The sequence below is a fragment of the Molossus molossus genome, unplaced genomic scaffold, assembly GCF_014108415.1.
Source record: "Molossus molossus isolate mMolMol1 unplaced genomic scaffold, mMolMol1.p scaffold_m16_p_6, whole genome shotgun sequence".
In the NCBI taxonomy this organism is placed as follows: Eukaryota; Metazoa; Chordata; class Mammalia; order Chiroptera; family Molossidae; genus Molossus; species Molossus molossus.
This window is the reverse complement of record NW_023425399.1, coordinates 44,946,738-44,964,474: the sequence shown is the minus strand read 5'-3', so window position 1 is coordinate 44,964,474 and position 17,737 is coordinate 44,946,738. Positions and strand designations below refer to the sequence as shown.

Here is a 17,737-nt window from a genome sequence, read left to right as displayed (position 1 = left end):
TAGATCCTTTGAATTTGTACTGTTGAACACAAAGGAAACCCAATATGAACTAGCTCTAGATGGATGGAACAGATCCATCCTCATAACTAGATTGACAACTCAGAAAATCCTAAATTGAGGGTCACTAGTGTCATCTGTGTAAATGGTAGCACACTGTTGTTATTGTATTATAGTGCCCCTAAGCCATAAACTTACCACATGATAACCTTGGTTAGTATTTTTCACTGTTTTCTGCTGAAATATCCCTGATGGTAGAGGACAGTAAACTTGTATCCTAGAGATCTGAGGTAGAGCATAGAGTAGTCTGCTAAGTATCTAAATTTTTTTAGAAATTTGTTTTTAACTTAAATTCACTTAGGTTTTATATTCTACTGCACATTATAGTCCTCATATTAAAAATATATGTTCCTGGCCCTGGCCAGTGTGGCTCAGCAGTTAGAGTGTCGTCCCACAGACCAAAGAGTCAAGGGCACGTACCTTGGTTCGGTCCCTGGCCCTGGTTGTGTTTGTGCAGGAGACAACCAATTGATGTGTCTCTCTCACATCAGTGTTTCTCTCTCTCTCTCTTTCTCCCTTCTACTCTATCTGAAGATAAATGGAAAAATATCCTTGGGTGAGGATTAAAAAAAGTAAGTAAATAAGAAATATATGCTCCTGGAGGATATGCATTGTCAATCATGTAGCTTTGGCTATTTCCTGGCATGCCACTGTTCCTACAGGCCCATGCCTTTGTTGGGTGGTACTGGCTGGCCATGCTTTCTGTGAGCGAGTTGTTCATGTACTGGAGGATTCAATATTCATCAGATAGTTCTTTCCAGCCACTTTCTGACCACAGTGTCTCGTCCTTTCCCCACCCCCAAATTTCTCACCCAGTCAGTGATCTTTTCCTGTCTTCTCTTTTTTTTTTTTGGAGGGGATATTAAAAAAAAAAATGTTTTCAAAAGCTTTTCTGATTCATAAAATTTCTAAAGTCACAACATTACTATGTGATTATAATTTTTTTTCTAGGAATGATCTTTCAGGTTTCTCAATATTTGAGTGATTTTAAGAGATGAATGAAAAAGTAATTTCAAGTATGTGTTGGTACCGTATTTTTGCCTTAATTAAAATGTTATAACTCAAAGGTGATTCATTGGTAAAGTAAAATTGGTATCATTATCGTTAAGCAAAATTTGTTCATATTTATATGTTTAATATTTTTTTTTGAAGTACAGTTTGTTTATTTAAAGGTATTTTTGACAAATGCTGCGAACGTCTTTTTGCTGGAACCATGTGCTGAAGTTCCCATACTCTTGAAAGAACAAGTTGATGCTTGTAAAGCTGTTTTGATTATTTTTAGGCGCATGATAATGGAGCTTTCAATGAATAAAAAGACATGGTAAGTTAATTTCAAATTTATTAATATTATAAAACAGATGTTTTTATTTTATAACAATAATTGAAATGTTTCAGCCTTCATTAAATTTATAGCTTTACAAAGTTAACAACAATAAGATGATCAACAGTCTTTTGTAAAAGTTTCTGTGAATTTTGAAGAAGGTAAGTATTCAATACTTTGATAATTCATTAATTTTCATTATTGGCTTTAAAAATGTTCTTGTATTAACAGTAAGTGGTAAAATTAATAGTAGACTTGTCCGTTTTGAACTGACATCAAACGGTTTTGTGGAAAAGCATTATGACTGGGGTTTTATACTATCATTCATCATAAGCTCAGGACAGTTTGTTAATTGCTCCAAACTGCTGTTAACTGCCTTTTATTGCTTCAGACTTGACGTTTTAAATTCATTTGGAAAAACAATTATTTTAAATGATAAATTGTCAGAGTGACTGAAAAAACAGTACAGTCAAAAATATAGTGGCATTGTTAAAATATGCTTATGCGAACTGTTTTAATTTTCAACCTTTGTTTTTGTTTGGTGTTTTTATGTTTATAATATCCCTAAAGGTTAATAGTGCATTAGTTTTTTATCCCGTGCTATTCTCCCATAATGAATATCTTCATAGCACTTCAGCTTCTGAGGTGTTTTTAAAGGTTCTCAGCTACAGACCAGAGCACCTCATTGCTGCTTCCTACTCCTTCTCTTCCTTAATTCATCGGAAAGACAGCCTCTCAGTTCTGCATTTATTTATTTATCCTCACCCAAGGATATTTTTTCATTTATCTTAGAGTTGGGGGAGGGGGAATAGAGAGAAAGAAACACCAATGTGAGAGATACACTTCTCAATTGATTGCCTCCTGCATGACCCTGACCAGGGCCACTACAGAGGTATGTGCCCTTGATTGGAATCAAACCCATGACTCTTTGGTCCGAGGACCGATGCTCTAACGACTGAGCCAGACTGGCCAGGGCTCAGTTCTGCCTTTAAAATATCTCTTCAGTTCATCTTTTTCATGTTCCTCTCACCTATTCACCATCGTCAAACAGACAGGTTGCCCTTACTATTGCCTGGCTGTGGTCAGCATTCCTGTTAGTGATCTTTGGCCTTAGCTGTCAGTTCACTGAGGCTACAGCAGACCAGGACTGATGGCATCCTTCCTTCCTGGAAATCTTGGAGGTGGGGGTGGGTCTGTGTTACCAGGCCTGGGTTCTGGATGCCCTTTCTGGACATTCTTGAGTCAGCACAAAAGGTGCTTTGGAGGGATCTGTCTGTAGGTTGTCAAAGCCATAAAAATGAGGTAGGACTGAGCTGGCAGGGGCATCAGGGGCCATTGACTCCAGCCCTTTTCTTTTTTCTTTCTTTCTTTTTTTTATCCTCACCCGAGGACATTTTTCCATTTTTTGTTCAGATAGAGTTGGGAGGGAGGGTGGGGGTGGGGGGGGAGAGAAACATTGATGTGAAAGGGGCACATTGAGTGGCTACCTCCTTCATGGCCCTGGTTGGGTCAGGGCGGGGGACAAACTGCAACCGAGGTACGTGCCATGCCCTTAGTGGGAACTGAACCCAAACTCTCTGGACCATGGGCCGACGCTCTAACCACTGAGCAAAACTGGCCAGGGCTCCAGCCCTTTTCTTTCTCAGAGGAGGGGAGGGTGGGCCTTGAGGAATCCTGTTCCACAGAAAGTTCATTAATACAGAAACTACAACTATCAAATAATTATTTTAAGATATAAATTCCACTGTCATCTTTTCCAAACTTTTAAACTTAGCACTGTTTGCCAAGAAGCAATTGTTAAAACTAGAAATATTAGACTGATGAACAATATGATTTAAACAAAGTTAAATGTTGTGTCAGTAATGCTGAAAGTGATGAGAAATGCTAGTATGCTCTTAACTGTGATATCTGCTTCTTGATAGCACAGTTATAGCAACAGTATTTTTTTCTTTGAAAATTCTGTGAATTCAGCATACTATTGTATTAGTTATATTTTTGATAACCTTTTTTAGTGAAAATTTTAGGAAGTGAAATTAAGCAATTCTTTGTTCCTTAATAATTCAGAAATTTCCAGGTAAAAGTATAAAAAAACAAATTATAGAAATAGATTAAAATACTCACCAAGAATAGTTAGTAGAATATAGAAAGGGATGTGCCTTTTTCTATAGCAGATTTTGTTATATATTTTAGAACCAGACAATTCCTGAATTCCCTTCCTTCCCTCCCTTCCTTTTTTCTTTCCCCCTCCCATCTCTTCCTCCCTTCTTTCATTCAATAAAGAACTGCCTAGCGTCTGCTTTGAGGATATTGGGTAAACTAGACAAATAATATCCCTGCCTTCATGAGGTTTTTATCCTCATAGACTGAGAGATATCATGAACACAGAAGCAATTTCAGTAGTATAACATGCTAAAAAGAATAAGGAAGCTATACAGGGCAGGGAGATTTTTTTCATCAGGTGTCAGGGAAGCCTTCCTGAGCAGAACCCTGAAGAAAGGGAGAGAGAAACCATGGGGAGGACTGAGGGAAGAACATTCCTGGTAGAAAGAACAGCAAGTAACAAGCACATAATGTTCCAGGTAGCATAAGACGATAGGCAATGTAGTGGAATGGACAGAGGGAAAGAGAGTGGGAGGAGATGGGGCAGGGGGCCCGCCATCGCCAGGTTGCATGGGACTTTGAAGGCTACTGGCAATTCTGTGTGTGTGAGCAGTAGTGTGACACAGATCTGATTTATGCTTTCAGAAGATCTCTCTGACTTCCATGTGAAGAAGAGACAGCGTGGTGGGTAGAATACAAAGTCTGTGGCCATAGATCTGATGGTGGCCGCTTAGACTAGTGCTGTAGCCAGGGAAGTGCTACGAAGTGGCCCCAAAATAGTGAATTCTGGTGTGTGAATGAGCAACAATATCATCTGTGTGAGATCATGAGGACAGTGAAAATAACAGTGTGCAGGAAAACCCTATTTCCCTGCCAACACAGGGTAGCACATATGCATAATTTCACGTGCTCTGATAGAAGTTTGTTACGTTCTTTGAGCAGTTAATTTTCCTTTGAGGAACAGTTACCAAAAGTCAGTGTTTCACAAAATAGAAAGGAACAAACTGAAGTCAAAATTGTTAGGAAAGATTTTTCCAAACTGGAGATAATTTTTTCATGCTCATTTTTTTCTAGAAGAGATGCTTATGGGACTTCCATGCATTTTCAAGTTTTCATAGGTTCAGAAATTAAATCAATACTGTATCTTTGTCAGTCATTGCTTCAATCAGGTTTGCATTTTTTGATAGCAGTTCCTATGACTGAGGTCTTATTTAAAATTATTACATCTCTTATTCTCATCATGATTACATGATGAGTATATAACCATTTGTGTGGAAGGGATCTTTTTTTTTCTCATTGTCTTAAGTATCACATAATGTGAGCTGGCAGTGGTGACACCGGGGTCTACCCTTCCCTTCACCTATGACCAGGGCCAGGGACCCTGAATGTGGTGAGTGACAGGTTGTCCCAGCTCTGCTCCATTTCTTTCCTCACCTCTTCAGAGTCACTATCCACTTCATGCACATGTGCCCAGATCTCCCATGACTTGACAGCTCTTACTCCCTGCTCCGGAATCCATAGGCAGTGTATGGGACAAGAAGACAGGTACAAAAGAATCCAGTGAGAATGCATACCAACAGATAACCTCAGGACGAAAATCTAATGGGCTCAGATACAAATAGTGCAGGAAATCCCTAGAGGTCATTAACCCTGAGAAGTTTAATGAGATTCAGTGTCGTGTTAAGAGAAAATACTGTCCCAATAGGCAGAAATATGAGAAAAGTATAAAAGAACTATGATTTAGCGATCTCATTATGTGACCTGGACTACAAGACTCTGTTCAGCTCTTGATTTTATCACTAAAGAGCAGTAAGGCCAAGAAGAAAGTTATAAAGATAAACAGGTGAGAAGTGTATGAAATCTCAAAGGAGAAGCTAAAAGGAACTGAGGTGATTTCTCTCAGAGAACAAATAGACTGACCTTATATACAAAAGGTAACGTGTTCTCAGATTCCATGAAATTCAGGATAAGAAAAAGTGAGCAGACACTGATGTGAGGAATATAACTTAGCTTTAAGAAGGAAAAATACCTTTTGGCTGTTCTGAAGATCTTATTACTATTATAATTAGTAGTGTTATTCTGTATCTCTATTGTTTTATATTTTCAAAGACCTTTTATATAAAAACCCCTTTCTGCAAGGTACACTGTGACTGAGATGTCATGATCGCAGCTGTCTCAGTTGTGCCCTGTGGTACAGAGTCAGGATCTTCCAGGCATAAAGCTCCTCAAAGTGACCAGTGGTGACCTTTCCAAACCTTCCTACCTATGGAGTTCAGTTATACTCTGATGTTGACTGCTTATCCCCCCAGTATGAAGACCAGAAAGTCAGTTTTATTTTTAATCACAAAGATAGATAGGGAGACTTCGCAGGTTAAATAATATAATGGATGTGAAAATTAAAGGGTGCTACATGAGTTCAAATAGGCACTGAAATTTACTGAATGACTGCCACAGTTGGAGAAACAGTCTTTTCTCCCTTCTTGCATGGGGAGAAAATCAGGGCAGGATGATACCTGTTTTACCCAGCCTATTGACATAGGCATATAGAGGCATATTGTTAGAACTGTTGTAACAAGGTAGCTTATTTTGACAAAATGTGATATTCATTATATAATGGGCATTCCAGTTTTTAGTACTTTTGAGTAATACATATTTATAAATGTTGCTGAATTGTTAAGAGAATTTCTTGTACCTATAAATTGAAGTGCTTTGGAGATGTGATTAATACAAGCTTTTATTTTGGGTGGCCCAGGGAACAGATGTTGCAAATACTACTCAGGATAACAGAAGCTGTCATGCAGAAGCCAAAAGATAAACAAATAAAGGACTTGTTTGCCCAGAGCTTGGCAGGGTTACTGTTTAGGGTAAGTTTTTTTTATTAAAACATTGCAAATGCATGAAGTGAATCAGATTTTACAGCAAAGTAGTTTTAATCATTGAGAATTTTAAGAGTAAAACTAAATTAACTTTAAATTTCTAGAAATTTAATTAGAAAATTTCCTTAGTTTTGTCATGAAGGTTGTAATCTATTCTTTACAATTAGTTCAAGGCTTCTTTTAGGCCTTTCTACTTCTTCACTATTTATTTTCTTTTTTGATTTGCTTGAAGTTGGTAGAAATTAGGAAAATACCAAGAGCTGATGGCTTTGTTGGAGGGCCAGGTAGATTTGAAGAGGTAAAGAATGAACAGAAGCATGGGAATGGGAATAAGGTTCCGGCTAGAAATAAAAATATGAGAGCCATTGGTGTATTGGACAGTTGTGTTTTAAATCACTTGGAGTGGATAGAGGAGAAAATGAGAGCTGGGCAGTGGAGGTAACAAGTATAGTTAAGGCTTTGCAGAGCTATTGATGTGGATGGGAGGAGGAAACAAGAGCTAGCTAGAATGGGCAGCATGTTTAGAGGGCAGGGTTTAAGGTGGTTGGGGTTAAAGTATGTTTGCTTGCCAGTGGGGATGGTCCAGTGAGGGAGAGTAAGACAGTCTGGGAGAAAGGGAAGGGCACTGCAGAAGCGAAGTCCTAGATAAGGTGAGGAAGGCTGGTTTGGCCTCACATGATAAGAAGGGTCAAGAACATTTGACATCACTCCGAGGGAGAAAAAGGAAAAGGTAGATGATAAATAACTGTCTAAAAAGTAGAAGTTTTAAAGGTCCTGAGGGTGCTAGGCTATTTTATCTACAAGATAAAATATTTTATCTATTTATGGGATACATAGAATTTAGGAAGCATTTCTGAAAGAAACAGTGTAAAAGGATTCTGGAATAATGTCACATTCTACACAAAGGCATTAGTACAATGGATGAGCTTGACTTTTTCTTTTGTTTAATTAACCTCACCCAAGGATATTTTTCCATTGATTTTTTTAAGATAGAATGGAAGGGAGGGAGAGAGAAAGAAATATCTGTGTGAGAGAGACACATCAGATAGCTGCCTCCTGGACCACCCTAAGTGGGGCCAAGGATTGATCCTGCAACCCAGGTATGTGCCCTTGTCTGGGAATCAAACTCACAGCCCTTTGGTCCACGGGCTGACACTGTAACTGCTGAGCCAAACCTGCCAGGGCATGACTTTGATACTTTAATATGAGAAATCATGGTAGATTATCAGATGGGAAAGGACAGTTACAGGGACAAATTAACTTCTCAGTTGATGTAAAGGTGGTTTTGGATGATATATATTAAGACCGTATCTAGAATACAGGTAGGATATGTAGGTGAAGGTGATAAAAAGAGAAATTAATTTTTCAAACAAAACAGATTATTCCCAGTATAACATAAGAAACCCAACTGTTCATGGTAATTTTTAATAATTTAACATGATTGAATGATCCTGACTTGATAAAATATGTATGAGAGGCTGCAGAAATAATTGGCATGCACTACTGACTTGCCTCCTGAATAGTATAATCACTTGTACTATGATTGCCTTGCCTAGTTATTGGATATAGGAAGTGGTTCACACATCCTTTTGTGAGTTACTGTGCTCTTGCCTCAAGGGTAGTGCTCACCACTTGCCTTGTTGCCCTCCTGGAAATACAGACAGTCTGCTCACTTTGCTCTGACTTTCATGGAGCATCTAGCTGTCAGCACCTTCTTGATCTCTCATTCCTGATGGACTGGGGCTGCTAAGAGACATGGACTGAAGCCAAGCCAAGCTCAGGCTGGTGGGCACTCAGGACTCATTCATCACCAATTGCCTGTCTGTGAGTGTGTGCAGTGGCATTAGAGTGAGAACTTGTCACTGAATTAATCAAGACTATTATGGACCTCTGTTTTTTGTTTATTTGGTTGGTTTTGGTTTAGGAGAGAAAATCCCCCCCGCCCCTCATTAATGGAGAAATCTTGTCAGATCTTAACTTCAAGAATAGTTTTGAGTCCCTGATTATTAATGATTTCGATTTTGTTGTTGTTGTTGCTATTATTTTGGTACTGGTTAGATGGATCAAGAAGAATGCTTAAATTAAGAACTAACCATAGGGTAGTAGAGGGAAGATGGGCTTTTGGCTTTTGGGAGTTTAGATTCTGGGTTCTGATCCTAGCTCTGGCATTTCTGGCTGTGTGGCCTTGAGCAAATAACTTCACCTTTCTGAGTCTCCTCCCTAATCTATCACAGTCAAGAAAGGATTCTTTCCTGTCTTGCTGGGTTGTCATAGGAATGAGAGTGAATTCATTTGCAATGTATGTGAATGGTCTGGACAAAGCTACCAGGCAATCAAGTGGGCATCGTCTTAGTCTGATAGTAAAATTAAAATGTACCATCTAATTATTATTCACTTGACAATTGCCAGATACTTAATTTTTAAAAATTTGAATAAGATTATTAAAGGGGACAGGAAATTTTAAGTTGTCATTTTCCTTTTATATTTTTCTAATTTTTTTTTTTAATTCTCACCCAGAGATATTTTTTCCATTGATTTTTTTAAAAGCTAAAATGGGAGGGTGGGGGAGGGGAGAGAGAGAGAGAGAGAGAGAGAGAGAGAGAGAGAGAGAAAAGAAACATTGATGTGAGGGACATATCGATTGGTTGCCTCCTGCGCAACCCCAACCAGGGCCAGGAATCCAACCTGCAACCAGTGTATGTTTCCTTGACTGGGGATTGAATCTGAGACTCTTCATTCCTTGGGCCTACTCTCTAACTGATGAGCCAAACTGGCCAGGGCTCTTTTTCTAAATTTGCAGGTTGTCACCTTAACAAGTACATTTAGCTCTGACAACAGATCAGGGAGGTTATACAAACTTTAGATAAAAATTTCCCCTACTAAGGTTAGGAAAGCATCTGGAGCCTATCTGAGATGGACTTGGCACATCTTTCAGGGGAGATACATTTTGATTTGAATTTTGAAGGGTGTGGAGTATTTTGCCAGATGTAAGGAACTGGGCAATTTCAAGGTAAGGAAATATCCAGACTATACGTGTAATAGTCTTGTAGGGTTGCCCATGTGACCAGTTGTAGTGCAGTGAACCATAAAACTAGAGGAGGGACACACAGAAGTCAATGGACTCCTAAGGAAATGGGCAATAAGGTGATGCGGGAAATGCAGAGAATTATGGGAACTGACGGCAACTGGAGGTGGGGGGTGGAACACTTTGGAGGAAGTGATGTCCAAGTTGTGACCTGAAGAATGAATGGGAATTAAAGAGGCAAAAGAGAGGAAAGGGGAAGTATGTATACAAGGGCCAAGGAGCAGAAGATAACCAGGTTGAGGAATTGGAACAATCTCAATGGAAGAAATTGAATTCTTTTTACTATTATGATGTATTACAGGTGCCTGCTGAACATGCAGGTAGAGCTATCTACCTAGTAAGCAGATAGATAAGTCAGGAAACGAGCAAAGAGTTCTGGGCCAAACATGGCGATTCAGAAGTCAGCAGTACACAGATGATAATTGGAGCTGTGAGGATGGAGACCAAACCCAGGCAAAAGTGGAATGGCTCAGGAGGGAGAAACCCAGAGAAATTGGTTGGCTGGCAGATGAACAAGTGCAGATGGAGTGTGTGTGGAACATTCTTTTTCAAAATTTGGCTTTGAAAAGGGGAGAAAGGGGGCTCTAGCTAGAAGGGAAAATCCTTGTTCAAGGGAACTTTAAAAAAAATTTTTTTTTAAAGATGAGGAACAGGGAAGTATTTTATGCTGATGGGAAGAGCTGGGGAAGTAGGATGGACTGGAGATAAAGGAGAGGCGGGGTTAATACAGACACCAAGACTCTGAGGAAGAGGTTCAGGGCAGAGGTGGGGACAAGTATAGAAGAGCAGGAATCCCTCTTTATTTAGAGCCTGCAGGTGGAGGAGAAGCTGGGCGAATGCATGGGTCTTGTGAGCAGAGATTTAGAGCATCTTGTTTAATGGGTTCTTTTTTTCTCTGAAGTTTGCAATGAGTTCATCTGCTAAAAATCAGGGAGGAGTTGGTGAGGTTAGAGGTTCACATATGGAAGAGATTTGAAGTAGCCACTATAGAGAATGATGAAAAGAGCTGTCTCAGGAAACAGAATAGCTGTATAGAGAGCCTTGTCTTCTCCCCGGTCTCCCCAATTACACCAGGACCAGCCACAGACACTGGAATAATTTTTAATCAGTAGCTCTGTTCATAATGATAACCAACTTCACAGTAGCTCAAATCCTGATTACAGTTGATCAAATGAATTTTGAGAAGTTAAAAACAAAATCCAAAAGCAGTTGTCATTTTAAAATTCATTTTGTTTATAGTAATTTAAAATATTTTGTTAAAACTTATTCTTTTTCCAAAGGAAGATAATGAATTCTCTCATTGGTTGGTTGGTTTCAGACACTCATTGTGGCTTGGATCCGAGCAAACCTCTGTGTGTACATTTCTCGAGAACTCTGGGATGACTTTCTTGGTGTGCTGTCCTCCCTCACACAGTGGGAGGAACTCATAAATGAGTGGGCCAACATCATGGACTCTTTGACAGCAGTGCTTGCAAGAACTGTTTATGGAGTTGAGATGACAAATCTACCTCTGGACAAATTAAGTGAACAAAAGGAAAAGAAACAACGAGGCAAAGGTATTTCTATCCTTATAGGGTAATACCAGATGTCTGAGACATCAGGGAAGGTCTTGTATTTATACATCAAGGCAATGAATGCATGAAATTCCATAATAAACTGAACCAGCCATGTAGACATTGTCTTTAATGGTGGCCTTAGATTGTGTCTCATAGCATTGTCACCTTAATGAGGATGATGCATTTATGAAGAGTCTGTGGAAAAAAAGAAAGTGAAGAGGAGTAGTGGTAAAATCAATAATAATAATGGCTAATGCTTTGTACATATTCTCTCTCTTCACCCTCATGATCCCCTATAGTTATTACTATCCCCATAACACAAAGAAATTGAAGACCAGAGTCCACAGTGATTGACTCAGTCAAAATCACATAGCTAAGAAATGGTAAAGCCAGAAATCAAAGCCAAGCAAGTCCAACTCAAAGTGCCAAACTATTAAGACATATTCTACTGCCTTCCTGGGAAAGGTGGAAAAATTCTGAATACTTCAGATGGAGTCATTTTGGCTTTGATGTGTTTTGGGGTAAAAACTGTTTTGATAACCCAAAATCAGATCAAGGTGAAAAATATCAGTGGTAGTTTCTTTGGAGATGACAGTTTGGCTGCCCTCATCTTCATTGCTGTTTTTAAGGCTATAACACAGTCCTTGGATTAATTCACTTGTACTCCAATTTTATGTAAACATTTTGAGGCAGCTCATAGAAATACATATAATACAAAAGATTAAAATATGTAAGGACATTGGGGCAAAATAAACAGGTGTGGAGCTACAGGCATGGTTAAAATATTAAAATGCATGCCAGAGAGCCTTATATGCTTGCTAAGGAAGTGGGAAGATGGCAGCTTTGGATTTGACTCCGATCTTCACAGGGTTACATCAGAGAATGAGTGCAAAAGGTAAAAACAATCCACTTAGTTAGATGATACGTAGCTTTTTTGGTCCTAAGACCTGGGAGGACTTTTCTCCTCCAAAGACTCATAAAGGGCACATTGCTTTTGTGGTACACTACAACCTCAATAGTAGCCTTATTATAGATTTTGTAAGTTAGTCTTTGCTGTGTGGAAAATCACCCCAACACATAGTGGCTTAAAATAACAACCATTTATTTAGATTACGATTTTATGTGTTGGCAGTTTGGATTGGACTTAGTTGGGCAGTTGTTCTATTGGTTTCACTCCTGTGTTTGCAGTCAGCTCGACCAACGATTTTCAACCTTTTTCATCTTGTGGCACACATAAACTAATTGCTAAAATTCTGTAGAACACCAAAATAATAATATTTTTGCTGATCTGACAAAAAATAGGTATAATTTTGATTGATTTACAAAATAATAATAATAATCTACCCTTTTGCTCCAAAGTAACTTTTTAAAAAAATCAGATGCCTATAAGTGTATATGAGGATTTTTGGTGTCAAGAATTAACCAATCAGATGCAACCTTATTATGTGATGTGACCAATAACATACAACTCTCTTATATGACCTGTATATTTATGGTTCAAGACAAGGAATTCACACCTGATGGCTATTGTTTTGTTGGCTGTTGTCATTTTTTTTTTAATCTTCACCCGAAGACACTTTCCTACTTGATTTTCAGATAGAGTGAGAGTGAGAGGGAGGGGAGAAACATAGATGTGAGCGAGACACACTGATTGGTTGTCTCCCACAGGACCCCAACCAAAGTTGGGGATTGAACTGCAACTGAGGTACGTGCCCTTGACCAGAATCAAACCCATGACCCTTTGGTCCACAGGCCAACGCTCTAACTGCTGAGCCATACCAGCCAGGGCTGTTGTCATTTTTTATTTCACAATCTAAAAGAAAAGAGGTTAGTGCACCTAACTAAATAGTCAGGTATTGCCTGTTTTAAAAATTCTTGTGGTGTACTGGTTGAAAATCACTGAACTAGACCGTGAAGTTGTCAGCTTAGTAGCTCTACTTCTAGGGGTTGGCCAGCTGTCAGCTGAGGCAATGGGGGTGACTGGGCAATGGGTGCATTTCAATATCTGCTTGCTCACTTTTGCTACCAATGTAAGTCACATGATAAAGCCCATAATCAATGTAGGAGAGGACAAAAGATAATGTGCATAGTAGGAGGTGTGAATGAATTACATTAATTAACCATAGGGAGTAATTTAACATGGCCGATTCTTATAATATTTTCATTGCAGTCTGTGAGTGGCTTGCCAAAGCATCAGTTAGTAAAAGCAAGTTAGTAAGAAACGAAAATAAAGTAGTTTAAGCACATGGTATTTCAGTGGCACAATTTTAGTTTACATTTAGACTGTCTAATGATTTTCTAACATACTATTTTAGCAGCATATCCCTTTTTATCCCCGTTTGAAGCTATACAGAGAGTCCTTATTAAAAAATATATTAAACTAGAGATTTGGGATTGAAGTAGGGTCAGTGAGTCGGGAACCTGTGTCCTTGGCCTCTACCTTGTGCTCTGTAGGAGCTTTGAGGGCCTCTATGTAAACCAAACCTAAGAGGATTAGGATGCTTCTAGCCAGGAACTTGACTCTCTAAGACTTTAGTTCTCAGCCCAGAAAAGAGTTTACCCGACTAGGGGTGCCTTTCAGGATGGAGGAGAGTTGCTGAGATAGGAGGTAAAGATTTTCTCAAACTAAAGAAAATGCCTCCCGTATTTCTCGTAGTCTACCCTCCCCTTCAGCACCCACAATATTCTTTTCCTCCCACTGTGTGAACACATAGAGTCATGGGAAAAGATAGGCTTGTCTTAGGAAGGTAAACAATTTCAAACATACTATTTTTGGAATGATACAGAAGAAATTTTATTTAATGACCATGGAACATTTTTCTGATTTATTTATTATATTGCTTTATTCTAAAAACAGATTTAAATATTCATTATAGAAATACTAGCCTTCTAAGCACTGGACTGGTGGAAATAAAAAACTCCCAGAGCAACCTGAGTGTAGAAACAAGCCAAAGTGGCATTCCCCGGCTACATTATACCTATGCAGAAATCTCTTAGTGTCTCATTCTCTTTTATCCTGTATTTTTTTTTTTTTTGGATTCTTGACCACTCATTTGAAATATTCAGAGCGATATGAAAGGAAAAAAAGAGAATTTGAATCACAGAGTTGTAGTATTTTATTGTTTTGGAGCTTCACTAAAATTGGATTTTGTATTATATGTAGATTTTTATTTTCCTTGCTCATTTTATTGTGTGTAATTTGAAAATATAGACATAAATTTCTCTTGGGGATATGGAGAGGTGGGTGCCTACAGGGTAGAGTATTATTCTAAAATTAAGATCTCTGATTTTTTGGTTTATGAAAGTAGTTTTTGGAGCAGTGGTATAACTTCATTTAACACTATTCTTATACTGAGAATGGTTTATTGATTTTTTTTATTTTTATTTTTTTGTATATTGGAATGAATACTGTGAAGGTATGATAATTTTCATGAGACTGTTGGAGATGCTTGAAAAATACTTTGGCAATAAGGATTTTTAGATTACTGATACAGACTAACTTCCTAAATTATAGTATAAGGAAGTGGTACCTAACTTGCAACAAGAGAAACTGCTGATTATATATAATTGTAGGGATGAAATTGCTGAGCAACATAGGCTATGAAATGAATAATAATAAACTCAGCCTTTAGATTCTTTTTCTTGTCTTATCCTTTATCAGGCTGCATTCTAGATTTTCAGAAAGGAACCACTGTGGGGAGATCCTTTTCTCTCAGCTGGCGGAGCCACCCAGATGTGACCGAGCCAATGCGATTTAGGAGTGCTACCACGTCAGGGGCACCAGGAGTTGAGAAAGCAAGAACTATTGTTCGTCAAAAAGCAACTGGTAAACATTTATTTAAGTATTTTCCAAAGGTATAGTTGCTATCTAAAATGGATTTATAGGAATAAAATGTAAAAGTTTTAAAATTCTAATCAAAAGTTAAAAGCTAGACCTTTTATTAAATGAGATTTCTCTGTATCTTTTAAACTTTCTGTTCTGGTTCCTTTCAAAACACAATTTGTCATATTTCAAAATCCTTCATTATTTAATATTGAGTGAGATATTAATTTTGATGAGATATTTGTGCAAAAGAGATAAAATAGATGTTTTATTTGAACTTTGTGGAAATAGTAGTCACAACTAGTTGCATTATTGTTGTTGAACAGTATGAATCTTGACAGAGTGTGGCACCTTGTTCTGGCAATGAAAAGGAGAATAATGTACTTAGTTTTCAGGATTAGATGGAGACATTTAAAGTTTTTATATCTTTGGAAAATTGAGTTTTACATGCCTATAGATGTTTTCCTTAAGAGCCAGTTAGAATTTATGAGAACTTGACCAAGAACCCCAATTAATCCAGATTGCTTTGCTATACTTTACTCTTAAAAAAAAAAAAGAGAGAAATCTTGAAAAAGTAAGCTTATATCTAGCTTTTAATAAGAAGAAATAAGCCCCTCCCCCAGTGATTTTGAGGCCTTAAGTTTAAAACAAATTTATCTGAGTTTCCTATAGTTTTTCACACCAGTAATACCATATAATTACAATTCATGTTGACTGCAGAAAGTTACAATATCCTCTAGTCATAAATCAAAGATTTATTTACACTCAACATATGTTACAGTGATTAGTAAATAAAGGTTTAATACAGGTGACTTAGAATCCTTTTGGAGTTTCATGAAAATATACCTTAACCCTAACTGTCTCATACTTTTTGCTATAGAAGTTGTTGGTAATTATCGCCTTCTTTATATTCACCTCTTATTCAACTCCTTTTTGTTTTCCTTCATCCTCTCCTCTGAGGAGAGTCCCTATTTCTGGTAATAGGCAACTTTGGGGATGCTTATTCACTGATTTCTTTTCTCACCCCACCTCCTACAACTCCTTTCTTTTATCACTAGATCTTTAAAAGAAAAGGATCAGCGTAGAAGTTTAGGACAAAGGTGGTATCATGCCTGAGCTGCACAGACTTCCTGCTGTCCCTCACATCCCTTAAATTACTATAATAATAAAAGTGATCATTCAAAACACTTCTTAAAACTTTATTCTCACACTTTTATGAGCAGCAAATTATTGGACAGTGCATGTTTCATATGTCACTACTTGGCCAAAACACAGCCACAGAAAAGACTGCATTTTTTTAGTTTTTCAATAGATATTTCACACCAACAATATGGTAGAGGCAACGGTACGTCTAAGAAAATCCTCAGCACATTTATGCCAGTGAGGATCTGTTTATGAGTGTCCACAGGTGTCTTAAAAGCCACGGTATTGCTACAGTAAGAACTTTTACAAAAGCATATAAAGGTATTTGCAGAGTATGTCATTTGAAAACCATAAGCCTGACCATTGTGGGGTTAATTAAATTAAAAACACTTGAAACCATAACCTGTAAAAGATAATGAAGATGAGAGCTATTGAGTTGGACATAGCTATAATCTTTATGTATTTCACATATGAATTTCCTATTTTATGTTACACTTTTAAAAATTATGAATTAAAATTATGAATTATAAAATTGTAAATTTTTTTTGTTGCCTATGAAAGCAGTGTTGTTTGAAGATTTTATATCATGCTGTTTTATAAAATTTATCTATATAGTCTAAATTTTAGTGGTTTAGCTCAATTCTATTATTTTTACATTATGTAATAATTCACCTTTTTGTGTTTTAAAAAGGCCCAGAATATTTTTATGGTAGATTTTGATTTGCATAGAGGCCACCTTTTGTTTTGTTTTATTTTATTTGTTTATTACTCCTCACCTGAGGATATTTTTTCCATTGATTTGTAGAGAGAGTGAAAAGGATGGGGGGAGGGGTAGAGAAACATCTATGTGACAGAGAGACATCTATTGGTTGCCTCCCTATTGCTCCCTTACTGGTGCTGGGGATCAAAACTGCAACCCAGGTATGTTCCCTTGACCTGGAATCCAACCCTCAACCCGTCTGTGCACAGGCCAGCACTCTAACCACTTAGCAACACTGGCCAGGATCCAGTCTAGGATTTTATTTTTATTATTTTGTTAATCCTTACCCAAGCATATTTTTCCATTGATTTTTAGATAGAGTGGAAGAGGGTGGGCAGAGAGAGAGAGAGGAGGGGAAAGAAGGGAGGAGAGGGGAGGGGAGGAGAGGAGAGAAACATCGATGTGAGAGAGAGAAACACTGATTGATTGCCTCCTGCACAAACCTGCAACCTAGATATGTGCTCTTGACCAGGAATCGAACCAGAGATCCTTCTGTGCGCAGGCTGATATGCTCTGTTCACTGAACCACACTGGCCAGGGCCCCCACAAACTACTCTTAGTTTGAGAAAATGTCAGGATGGTGGCAAAAGGGAAATATAAAAATGAGGAATTGCAGGGCAGGGAAATGGCAGTTTAACATAGATTGCACTAGTTTGCAAGTTAAAAGGACTAGCAAGAGAGAGTCTTAAAGAATTCTAAAGTAAAAAAAGAATTATAAAGTAAAACTTTGTTACTGAATGTGAATAATGCTAAAATTTTAGATGTGTAAAATGAGTGATTAAAGCAAGTCAATTTCCACACAAAATAATTATTCTATATTTTATTATTTCTGAAATATCTAGTGCTCAGTTTTGGAAAAATGCCCAATCATTTGAGTTATAAGAGTTAAACAACAACACTCAAATAAATTTGTCTCTGACACTGAGAGACGAACGAATCTTTTAGGAAATTTCAAGTCAGTCAGTTTAATGTTTACATGAAAGACATTTTCACTTAAATATTACTTTATACATTTG

The 17,737-nt window shown here is 37.7% G+C and overlaps 1 protein-coding gene across 26 annotated transcripts in view; it reads left to right on the top strand.

The window, feature by feature from the left end:
• Nucleotides 1–17,737, top strand: part of RALGAPA2 (Ral GTPase activating protein catalytic subunit alpha 2) — a 412,816-nt gene that overhangs the window by 154,895 nt on the left and 240,184 nt on the right. For 22 of the 26 annotated variants that reach the window (XR_004957055.1, XM_036244703.1, XM_036244699.1 and 19 more), the window contains 4 exons: nt 1,215–1,378; nt 6,231–6,342; nt 10,758–10,995; nt 14,657–14,821. Coding sequence is in view for 25 of the 26 variants with exons in the window: in XM_036244703.1 (XP_036100596.1) it covers nt 1,215–1,378; nt 6,231–6,342; nt 10,758–10,995; nt 14,657–14,821 (679 nt within the window). In the remaining variant the exon portion in view is untranslated. The remainder of the gene's footprint in view (nt 1–1,214; nt 1,379–6,230; nt 6,343–10,757; nt 10,996–14,656; nt 14,822–17,737) is intronic. The other 4 variants (XM_036244712.1, XM_036244701.1, XM_036244698.1 and 1 more) reach the window with 1 other exon arrangement.